This window comes from Sapajus apella, unplaced genomic scaffold (genome assembly GCF_009761245.1).
Source record: "Sapajus apella isolate SASKATOON/1434 unplaced genomic scaffold, GSC_monkey_1.0 scaffold97, whole genome shotgun sequence".
NCBI classification, from domain to species: Eukaryota; Metazoa; Chordata; class Mammalia; order Primates; family Cebidae; genus Sapajus; species Sapajus apella.
The window spans coordinates 7,310,096-7,322,261 of record NW_022437037.1 but is presented as its reverse complement, the minus strand read 5'-3'; the positions used below and the strand labels follow the sequence as shown (position 1 = coordinate 7,322,261).

The 12,166-nt window shown below is 44.3% G+C and overlaps 1 protein-coding gene and 1 pseudogene across 1 annotated transcript in view; one reads left to right on the top strand and one right to left on the bottom strand.

Annotated features, from left to right (window-relative positions):
- The window catches only part of DDX31 (DEAD-box helicase 31), a 76,741-nt gene that overhangs the window by 1,508 nt on the left and 63,067 nt on the right, over positions 1–12,166 (top strand). Inside the window, 5 exon segments of the mRNA XM_032257689.1 lie at positions 7,744–8,000; positions 8,102–8,177; positions 9,173–9,216; positions 10,691–10,761; positions 11,742–11,806. Of these exon segments, the coding sequence (XP_032113580.1) occupies positions 7,744–8,000; positions 8,102–8,177; positions 9,173–9,216; positions 10,691–10,761; positions 11,742–11,806 (513 nt within the window).
- On the bottom strand, positions 2,032–4,432 carry LOC116535832 (annotated as a pseudogene).

Below are 12,166 nucleotides of genomic sequence, written 5' to 3'. Positions count from 1 at the left end.
AAACCAACGTATTTCTTGAATGTATTTGATTGATGTTTCATGCCTCTCTAAAATGAATAAAACCAAGCCGCACCCCGAATACCTTGGGCACATGTTCTTAGGATCTCCAGAGGGCTGTATAATGGGCCATGGCTGCTTATACTTGGCTCAGAATAAATATCTTCAAATATTTTACAGAGTTTTAAACTCTTTTCACCGCCATGAGGAAGGTTCATTTGTTTTGGGAATGAGGACTGACAGCTAGGAGTTTCTTTGAAGAGCTTTCAAAGATGGGACAGATTTTCATCCACGTGCAATGGAGGGGGAAAGGAAAATACATTTCACTGATAGAATCCCGTAGCTAGAAAGGGGAAAGATGCCCTAAAATTAACTTAGGCAAGAACTGAAAACTTTCAAGAACTGAGAACTAAGTTTCTAGGATGATTTGTCTCCTAGAAAAGAGGACGACAGGATAGAAAAGGTCATGTAAAATCATAAAGTGATCATCATGCTTTAGGATTGAGATGCTTGGCAGTAACGAGTCCAGCCAGCCAATGGTGTAGCTGCATCTAGGAGGATGGGGGAGAAGGATAGAGAAGCCATTGGGAGCATGGGATTTGGAATAGGATAGACCTTGGATTCGATACTACCCTTGCTGCACACTAGCTCTGTGACCCTGGGGGAAGTTACTTAATCTTTCTGATTCTCACTTTTCCTAGCTATAAAAAGAGGACAATCATTTCTACTTCATATAAGGTAATTATAAAGATTCAATGAGATAATGTACATAAAGACTATACTTTGGCCCACAGAGACATTTAATAAATGCCAACAACACAAAGTAGTGTTAGCTCCATTTTGGATAATAGATTGCTATGTCAGGAGGTCAGTGGGGTGCTTGTGTCGTGTGCAGAGCCTAGTAACTAACACATAAGGAGCATGGAGTAAATACATGTAGGGTACCTAGTTTTATGATTATCAAAAGGGGATTAATTAATGAGGTGATGCAGTGGCCTTGTCTGTATCCACATTTTCATTGATGTCATGAATGAGAATGATAGATATGCTGATTAGACTTGCCAGCAGCCTGAGCTTGGAATGGATAGCTAATATACTGGATTTAGAAAGACTGACATCTTAAATTTTGCTATATCTAACATTATGCAGAAATTTTCTCTCCAAAAATACTTTCTGGACCAGGTGCGGTGGCTCACGCCCATAATTCCAGAACTTTGGGAGGCTGAGGCAGGCAGATCACCTGAGGTCAGGAGTTTGAGGCCAGCCTGGCCAATATGGTGAAACCCCGTCTCTACTAAAAATACGAAAACAAACAAACAAAAAACTAGCTGGGCATGGTGGTAGGCACCTGTAATCCCGACTACTCAGGAGGCTGAGGCATGAGAATCGCTTGAACCCTGGAGCCAGGGGAGGTTGCAGTGAACTGATATCACAGCACTCCAGCCTAGGCAACATAGTCAGACTCTGTCTCAAAGAAACAAAACCAAAAAAATTTTCTGACTTTTTTTTTTTTCATGCTGAACAATCTTTAGTTCAAATATAAAAGTTCAATACAATCCATTTATAGGGCTCGAGATTTGTTGATCTTTTAAAAACAAGAAATGGGGAAATGCAACAAAATGATCTTTCCACTTTTCAAAAGCTTTCAAGGATAAAAAGGATAGCTCATAGGGCCATAAAAGATCTGTTTAATCAAACCCACTTTCACCCGCTACCAATCGTCTTACTCCTATTCCACAATCCTAATACACATTCCTGAATGAAGATTTACAGTTCAGCTTTGCTACGTGACCATTTAAAAAATACCTAGCACCAGCGTGCTTCCTATAATGGCAAGCAAATCATGACACTCCTTCAATATGCAATTCTTCTTTTTAAAACAAAGGGGGCAGTTATTTGTAGAAAGTAATGCTTAGCCTCCAGTTACATTTCCCAGAAATGGCATATGCCATTCAAAGGCCTAGACACTCTTATGCTTTCAATGTAGAATAGATAGCCTAATGTGCATAGAAGCATGAATGGCAAAGTTGAAGATCAATATTATAACTATTTTTTATTTATTTGAAGCACAGTAAAAGAAAAAAATTGGTACACTTTGGAAATTCAGTGGCCCAGGGTACACTGTCATAACTTGAGGGACATTGTAAAGTTTTTAAAGAAAGAGGAAATAAAAAGGAAAAATAATTCTGTTTCAAACACTGCGTTGCATAATTTTACCTGCCAAAACAGACCATTTACAAGTATTAGATCAATAAACTGCTAACATCCATAAAAAAGTAGCTTTCTTACTAAAATGCAAGAATTTAAAGATTGGTGTCTAAACAAAGGACAAAAACAAACTGGAATGAAAGTGTAGGTATCACGTCTAAAATTGGGGTTTTTTGTTTGGGCCTTGGTACTCCTCTCTGTGTCATATCCTGCTGGAGTTCCAGGCCCATTCCTCTAAGACCCTGTCTACCTACAGGCCCCACACCTCCCTGCCCAAGGCGCTCAGTACACATGTCACTTCCCATCCTGGAACCACTCATGGTTGCTGGTGGAACTCCAGGATTAGCCTCAGAACCTATGCGGCCACCACCACCTAGAGGTGGAGCTTTCTGGCCTCCTGAACCATAGCCTCCCATGTTCGTTGCACCTCCGCCATCTGTTCTCATGTCTCTTTGATCCGTGTAGCCCATTCGGCTGTCACTTTCCTCTCTTTGGCGCCTCATTTGTTCTTCCATCTCACGTTGACAAATCATCATCTCTTCCTCGCTTCTACATCATTCCTCCTCTTGCCTCAATTGCATTTCTTAACATTTCTGCATTTCTTGATTGTGAAGTTCTTCCACGCGTCTTAATTCCTCCTGTTGTCTCTTCAGATCTTGGTGCAAAGGATTTGCATGATGTTCATGGCAGGCATCTTCCATTTCATTTTCCAATTTGTCTTTTGCATCCTTCCTGTTTTTTCCAACTTGTTCCCTTTGCTGTTTTTCCATTTCATGACCAAACGCTTCCATCGCTGAGAATATTCATACTCAAATGTGCCACACTGGGCAAAATGAGGAGGGGTTTCTCTCTCCTTTGGGTACATTGGATTATTCTGCGCAATTTTTTCAGGAAGACCATCTTTAACATCTCGTTGTTCAAGTGGTTCCACAACGACTGGGCAAGGAGTTGTCAGCAGGAAAACACTGCATTGTTCAAATGCCTTTCTTGCTGCTGGTTTAGAAGCAAATTCAATACAGTAATGCCTTTCCTGGTAGATCTTCCACGATCATCCCCTGTTATAACAAATGGGATCAAAGTGGCTAATGGCTTCTTCCAACAGTTCATTGGAAACATGAGGTGAAAGATTAGGAACAAACAGGGCAACAGGGTGTGGGGCCAAGCGAACTGGAAGCTGTCTACCCCTCATGGGTGTATCATCGAGTTCAGCTTTGGCAATTTCAGCCAGAGCTCTAGATTTAAGCTTAATAAATCCAAATCCTTTGCCTTTGTTGATAAAAACTTCTCCTGGCGCTCCATATTTAGCAAATAGTCTTTTGAATTCATCCTCTGTGATACAGATTTTCACAGGTAGATTCCCAAAAAACAACCCACATCGCTGTAAGTTTTCTCTCCAGGCCCCCTCATGAGAGACAAGTTGGCTTTAAACTCTTCCGAGTGCGGCCGTGGGCCGGGGCCCCTGTGGTGCTGCTGGTGGTGGGGTGGGTGGTGCTGGCGCCCCCGCTGCGGGGCTCCCCGCTGCTCGATGCGGTGGCTTGTGGTGGCTGCCAGGAGTGCTTAGGCCTGGGCCCTGCGCAGGTCCAAGGGCGGAGGCGTGGTAGGGACCCTGCTGCGTGGAGAGGGTGGGTGGCGGTGCCCCCGGGGGAAGGGGGCCTGAGGTGGCTGCAGGCAGCGGGGTGTGGGTGGGAGTCGGGCCTGGCCCTTGCTCGGACCCCGGCGGGGCCCCCCCGGTTGTCTGAGTGGCGGGCGGCGCGCTGCCCTCTCAGGGAGGGGGCTGGGTCCCTGAGTAGCGGTGGACTTGGAAGAGTCCTGCGGTGGCGGCTGTGGCTGTGGCGGCGGCTGTGGCCGTGGCTGTGGCCGTGGCTGTGGCCGCTGTTGGTGTGGAGGCGGGGGCGGCCTCGGAGACCCAGGGGGCTGCGTTCTGATTGAGGCCGGTGCCGGGCGGTGGGGAACGGAAGTCGCGGAGGCCACCGCCTCCTCCACCGCCGCCGCCGGGAGTCCAGAACCCGGAACCGATCCCAAGACAGGCTTGTGGTCAAGGGGAGGCCGAGGCAGAAGCGAAGAAGACGCTCGGGAAGCATGGAGGCCACCTTGCTTCTCCCAAAATGACGGACGGCACAGGCCAACTTTCTGTTTATTAATACAAATTTATCTTAGAAAATTTGGAAAAAACATTTTTTAAAACCCACCCATAACTGCCATACTCAGAGACAATGCTGGTTGCCATTGGGTGTATGTCCTTCTAGAGAACAACTCAAAACAGAAATCAGACTCCACGTGATGATTTCTGCAGCAGAGAGGCTACGGTTAGAAAAAGGCGCTATGGTATTGTCGTGACGCTGGAATAGAGTGACAGTGCCGAGGGAAAGAGAGCCTGCTTCCTTCAGTGATTCTGGGGCAAATTTCCTCACATCTCTGCCTCCGTGTTCTCATCTTAAAATGAGATGACAACAGTGCCTGTGTTGATAATGAGAGAATGCATGTGAGTACTTAGCATACTCCTTGGCGGGCCGTAACTGCTCCGTATGTTTATGAATATGGAAGGCCTGGCGTCTTAGACTCAGGGCCAGGTGGGCCCTAGAGGTCATCTGCCAAAATCGCCTCATTTTACAGGTGTGGGAACAGAGACCCAGGCGGAAGTGACTTGCTTCATGTTGCACTGCCAATTTTCAGTAGATCCAGATACGTCCTTGCTCCCTCTCTGCTCAGACGCCACCTCAGGAAGCATTCATTCTTGGTTTTCTTGCCTCCCGCTCCTTTGCTGCAGTCCATGTTGCTCTAGTTTTTCCCGCTGCTCCCGGAGCCTCTTGTACACACCTCTTCTGTAGCACCAACGTAGAGGTTGGATTTATGCCTTTATGCTTTTGTCTCCTCTGCTAGTGTGTGACTTTCTCAAGGGCTTGGCTAATGTTTCTACTTTGTATCTTCAGAACCAAGCTTCTTGACAACTGCTGAATGAATGTTTTGTGGATGCTGGGAATAGTTGAATTGTATCCAGCTGGTGGGAACGGTTAATTCCATGTGTGTTACTCATTCACCTTACAAGTATTTGTTGAGTGCTTACTCTGCCACACACGGGCCTGTACAGGGGATACGGTGCTATGTAGGACAGACTTGTCCCTTTCTTGTGGCGTTTACAATCTAATGGGAAAGACAGACACGGAGCAGTGAGCTCCATGCTATGCTTATTATTTTGCCAAATGCCACAGAGAAGAATAAGGGCGCTAGGAGAGCCAAGAACAGGGCATCTTGGCTTGACTGGGTGAAGGGAGGTCAGGAAAAGCTCTCCTGAGGAAGGAGTTGGCGAGCCTCCATCTGAAGGATGAGACAGGGTGGCAGCCAGGGGGCAGAGTGGAGTCCTGGGTGTGGGAGTAGCATGTGCAAAGGAAGTAGAAGGAACAGCAACATTCTAGTGATTTCAGGAGGACTAGAGTGGCAGACAGCAGAGCTGAAGCTGGTGAGATGGGCAGTGGTCAGATTCTAGAGGGCTTTGTAGATCATATTACAGACTTTTTAAAAAAAAGTTTGAGTCAGGGTCTTACTTATCGCCTAGGCTGGAGAGCAGTGGCATCACGGCGTCATCATGGCTCAGTACAACCTTGACCTTCTGGGCTCAGGTGATTCCTCCCAAGTTAGCCTCTCAAGTAGCTGGGACTACAGATATGCACCGCCATGCCCAGCTAGTTTTTGTATTTTTTTGTCGAGACCGAGTTTCACTATGTTGCCCGAGCTGGTTTTGAACTCCTGGCCTCAAGCAGTCAGCTCACCTCAGCCTCACAAAGTGCTGGGATTACAGGCATGAGCAATGGCACCTGACAGTATTACATATTTTTTATTTTAGCCTAAGAGCAATGGAAAACCTAATGTATTTTAAATCTGAGTACTTGTTTTTAAAGAAATGTTGACATAGGAATAAAGGGTGACCAAGATGATAAGGGATCTAAACTTTGTGTCCTATTTGAAATATTGTGTCCAAAGAAGAAAGAAAAGAGAGTTATGTGATATAAGAAGAAATGTTAGGTGTAGAGGAGGTAAGCTTGTTCGGTGTCGCTGCAGAAAGTATACCTCAGACTTAGGTTTGAAGGATGCGGATCTTGCGTAAATGTCAGAAATAGCTTCCTAATTCCTAGAATTGGTCATGAACAGAATGGGCTACCTCATGGAATGCTGGAGGTGTGCAGGGAGAGGCTGCAAGTCCACCTGCCCGGGACCTGTCATAGGAATTGCATGCATGGTGGGAGTGGCCTTTGGGAATTTTTGTGCTCCAGGGAGTCTGTAAATCAGGTGAAGTCTGCATGTTTCATACTGTCTTGCAAATGGTTCAACAAACCTGAAACTTGATGTCATCTCTTTCTGTAATCTGAAAATTCATAAACTTGGGACTTTGTAAAAATAAATTTGTAAGATGGAATATGTCAGTTTTTACTTTATTAATATTAAATGTTTGAAGTTGTATTTAATTACTTAGGTAAAGGAATCCTTATGGAACAAAGAACTGTTGTTATTGGTGGGTTAGCCTGAAGCCGAGGGTCATGGCTAAGGAAAGCCGACATGTAAAACCAAGTCATTATTTCAAGCAAAGAGGAAAATAACATATTCTGAGAGAACCCAAAACTCCAGGATAACAAGCACTGGCTACTCAAGGGATGATTTTATATTCATTTGTAAATCAGAAAAGAAGGCCAAAGAAAATAGAGGATTTGGATGTTTTTTCTCCTAGGGGAAGTTTGGATATCATGCATTTAACCACATTCACATAATGGAAATAAGAAGCAACAGGCCAGAGATTCCTAATGCTGTGTAGCCTGTAATCGGCAATCAGGCAGGGGCTCAGAGACTTGAAAGGCAAGGAAGGTAGGAAGTAATTGTGATAGAGGTGATGGATGGAGCAGCATTCTCATTTGGAGTGGGAACAGGGAGTAGGAATTTTCTCCAGACCATCTGAATCTGGAGGAGCAGCTTGAGAGGAGAGAATGACAGATCCAAGCACTGGGGTAGAATGGGAATGAAGGTTTCCGCTTCGTGGGCACCAGCCGGGAGGCGCATTCCACTTGTCCTCTCCTGCGAGGTCTCCAGTGTGCTTTGTTGGTGGAGAGAAGAGATTTTCCCCCACCCTGCTTTTCTCCTTGGGTAAATGGATTCCTACGAATATGGATTGACACACCCTTCACAAGGTACATTCTTGCTTCCCTTAAAACAGACTCCGTTAGTTAACATTCAACTGGAAAAATGTTTCTTCTTGATCCTTACCCTCGTCTTGATTGATTTGACAGTGAAGATAGATGATGAGGTCTGGTAGATGCGTGAGCTGAGATTTTTTTTCTTTTTTCGTCTTCCTTTTTTTTTTTTTTTTTTTTTTTTTTTTAAAAAAAGAGTCCAAGAGTCTGGTTGCAAACCCTAAACTGTTGCTTGACATATGGGGCATAATGATCTCTGCAGGGAGAGATGCAATTCTGTGGGCAGTCAGGCTTCACTCCGAGCTCTGTCTTCATGGACTAATGCATCTCTTGTTGATCTTTCCTTCTGGGAACAACGCAGCAAGCAAAGGCTACAAAAAGAAAATACCAAGCGTCCAGTGAGGCTCCCCCAGTGAAACAGAGGAATGAAACTTCATTTCTCCCAGCCAAGAAAACTAGTGTTAAAGAAACTCAAAGGACTTTTAAGGGGAACACACAGAAAGCATTTTCTGCAAAGAAGCATTCGGTTAGCACGAGTGATGGAAACCAAGAGGAGAGACCGTGCGTTAAGACTTCATCACTGTTTAAAAACAACCCTGACATTCCAGAACTCCACAGGTATGTCCAGGGGCAGATGCCCCTCAGGAAAAAAAAGACTGTTCTCCCTGTTCTTTGTTCCTGTTGGAACTGATCCCTGGGTTTTTGTTCATCATTTGCAGATCCGTAGTAAAGCAGGTGCAAGAAAAAGTGTTTACTTCAGCTGCTTTTCATGAACTGGGCCTCCACCCACATTTAGTAAGTGTACCTTTCAGTGTTTTGTGGGTCAGTTTTTTTGGTGTGTTTGTCCGTTCAAAAGGTCTGTGAAATGGCAGTTCTAGGAAGAGAAATCGGAGACAGTTTGTTTCTGCTCCGAGTTACCTGAATGAACTCAGATTGATATGATAACGCTTTTAGGGCAGTTCAGGGGTGCTTAGTTTACTGTTGACTGCTTTCTGGCCCCCACTGGCCCCACCTTCGGTTTTTTTTTTTTTTTTTTTTTTAGTACTGAAGACTTTCCTCGGCTAATACAGTTTAGGATCAGGACCTCACTTGCTAAACTTTAAACAGCTTCCTGTTTACTGGATAGCTGTGGTGAAGCCATTTGTGGTGGCAGATTTCACAGGGACCATAGGAGAGGGAACTGCTGGCATCTCGCTGTTAAGGGACATCTACAGTTTTAGGGACGTGGGGGAAGAAGAGTATTTTAGTGTGTGTTCTACAAACACATAGACACTTTAAAGGAAAAAAGTGAGTTCTTCAGACTCATGAGTAAAAAAATCTGTATATATACATATGTATATCAACTTTTAGGTAGGCTTGGTTTCCTCTGCTCGTTTGTTTACAGCCTACCCCTTCACGGGTGGGTTACCTAAGCTTGTTTCTCACCTGCAGGGTAGAACAGGGTTTCTCAGACTTGGTGCTGTGGACATTCCAGACTAGGTCACTCTTAGTATTGGGGACTGTCCTGTGCATTGTAGGATATTTAGCAGCATCCCTGGCCTCTACCCACTAGATGCCAGTAGTGCCCCCCTCCCCAGCTTATGGCAAGCAGAATTTTTCCAGACATTGCCCGTGTCCCCAGGGAGTTAGGGCGGGTGGCAGAATCACCGCAAGTAGAGAGCACCACCTGGGTGGAGGAACTTAATTTGATCATAGTAGCCAATGTCATCTCAACAGTTTCTCCTTTTCTGTGTAATTTCCAGTAAATATTTTGTATCAAAATATTAAAGTTTTTTCATCTTCGTTTTTAGATTTCCACAATAAATACGGTCTTAAAAATGTCTAGTATGACCAGGTAAGAACTTCATGCTGACTTGATTTCTTAGGCTTTAAGCGGGTAAAACCAGATGAAACATGTCTGTGCAAGGCAGCCCAAATTTGTGTCTTGGTGTTAGAAAACAGCAAGGGCCAGGTTATTGACCATAAAGGATTGTCATCTCACTTAGCTACTCATTCTCTCCACCTGTCAAATGGAAAGACTGGCTTTCCATCCAGTTCTGCCCTTGGCTCTAAACTGCAAGAGTTGTCTTATCCAGAAGGTGGGCTGCATGAGCTCCACTGTTTTCTGTGCTTCCCTGAAAATAATTTGGCCAAAATATAGAATGCGACCATGTCATTTCTTAGAAGTAAGAATTAGGGTCAACCAAAAGGCCAAGAGTAAACGTTCCGTTGGCTAGAATGGGATACTGAAAAAATGTTTTCAGTGTTTGCTATAGGAAATGACTCCTGGAAAATAAAGTAAAAGGTGTGGGGGGAGGTGAGCTTCCTTGTTTTGAGTATTTGTGCTTCTGTGCAATTTTTTTTTTGAGACAGATTCTGTGCATTTTAATAATGATCTTTTACTTTGATTAGTAAAACAATAAAAATTTATTAAAGACTTAAGGAACCTCCCCATGAATTTTTTGTTTGTTTGATCAACCAAATTTAAGTGATTTTTGTGTCTATTTTGGTTCTTGGTTTAAAATACATGTGTAGACACACATCTCAGCATGTCCGTAACCTTTTCCTGGAGAATCCAGAGAGCTGCTGGCTCTCTGAGTAGCTGGCGAGCTTCCTCCTGCTATCCTGCGTGGAAACCTTTCCATTGTGTTTCATATTTCTGTTAGTGATGGCAAGAGAGTGTGTGATACACTTTGTGGTAACTCTGGTTTGTCTGTCATCATGCCTGTTCCTTTTACTTTTTCTTTTTTTTTTTTTTTTTTTTTTTTTTTTTTGAGACGGAGTTTTGCTCTTGTTGCCCAGGCTGGAGTGCAATGGCATGATCTCGGCTCGCTGCAACCTCTGCCTCCCAGGTTCAAGCAATTCTCCTGCCTCAGCCTCCCGTGTAGTTGGGATTATAGGTGTGTGCCACCACGCCTAGCTATTTTTTAATATTTTTAGTACAGACAGGGTTTCTTCGTATTGGCCAGGCTGGTCTCAAACTCCTGACCTGAAGTGATCTACCCACCTTGGCCTCCCAAAATTCAGGGATTACAGGTGTGAGCCACCCCGCCTGGCCATGTGTTCCATTTTGAAAAGAATTAGTTTAATAGAATGACCAGCCTCTGGTTTGCCTCACCATTTTCAGGCTAAGTTCCAGAAATGTAACTAGGGCTTGAGCTTTCTGATCATCAAAAGTTTCGTCGTACCTTTTTTTGAATGCTTCAATAACTTCTAAGGTGGCCGTCTAGATGAATCCTAGTGAGGGCACTTGCCTTTTATATATCCTGCATTTCTGTCTGTAACTGGATAATATGGATAAGGTGTGTTCTTTTTTTCGGGTGGCCCAGTGTTCAGAAGCAAAGTATTCCTGTGTTGCTGGAAGGCAGAGATGCTCTTGTGAGATCCCAGACGGGCTCAGGTTAGTCTCATTTCATCTCCGCCCTTTTTCCTCTGCTCAGGCCTGTAGTCCTGCAGTAGGTTTTGCCGTGAGGTGTCTGGGTTGGTGGTGGCAGCAATTTTTCGTTTGGGGGAGGGAGGCCATGCTTGCTTTTGATTAGAGCCCTGACTATGTTCACATAATGAAAGGAAGGGGCAGTTGATGGTGCCACAATGAGGAATGATTGGGAAGTAGTCAAGTTCGGCTATAATTTCCTCAGTGCCTATTTTGGGGCTTTACCAGGTCCTACACTCTGTGGCCAGAGCTGCCCATTCTCACTCTAGTGGAGAATGAATATTTTCTGCTGGTATTAGACACAGAGGGATTTCTGGCCTGAGCATACGCTGATCAGCTGCCAGTTGTGCTCGAGGATAGAACGCTGTTCCTGCGTGTTCCAGGCCAGTCTGGACTTAGCTGTTTTGACCCTTGTATGCCCTCGGCTGGTCAGCTATCCTTTACTCCCACCAGCTCGGCCACCATTCAGAAGGCTGGAGACCTAAAGTTTTTGCCATCTGTTGGATTTTCTGTCATTAGAGATTAGCTCTAGAGTACAGACTGGCTCCCAATCACGTCAGCACTGCAGAGGAGATGTAATTGACCACTGAAGCTCATCTGAGAGCGTAGGGAGGACTTCAGAGGAGGCATTTGCTGGCTCATACAGACAGCCATCAAGTTGAGCTTCTGTGTAATTTGGGAAACATACCATTCTCTCTCGTTAGATGAATAAAGGAACTGAGGCGTCTAGTTTTTAGAAGTACTGATTTTACAAAGCAAAACTGGGATTTGTGGCAGACGGGGAGGAAGTTCTTTTCACCTCTCTTGGACGTATAATGAGCAGCTTCCCTTTCCCCTGAATTTAGTGCTACTGGAAGATAGCAGAGCCTGTTTTCTTTGCATTCTTTGCTTTTCTTACATCTGTAGGGTGTGTGATTTTTAACTGCTTTTGCTTTTTGTTTTGAAAGGTAAAACTCTTGCCTATTGCATCCCTGTGGTCCAGTCCCTTCAAGCAATGAAGTCAAAAATACAGGTGTGTATAAAATGTATTTTTCTGTCATTGCTCTTAGTGCATAAGCAGCCGTCAAACTGAACCATAACAGAAATACAAGGACTAAAAGAATCTGTTTTCACGTAGTATTTTTTCACCTCCTTTTAATTTATTTATTACATAAATGTGTTGTATCTAGAGACTGCCTAGAGAAGAATAAATACACTTCACAGTTGTCATAGTAAGTTTAATAGTAAAATGCTTTGTAAAACGCTCCCCGTGTCAGGCATGATACTTTGCATGTGTTACCTTCTTAAATCTTTAACTGCTCTCTCCCCCACCGCGTTATAGGTGTTACAGTGATCCAGATTTTACAAAGAAATACAGAGGCTTAGGAAAGTT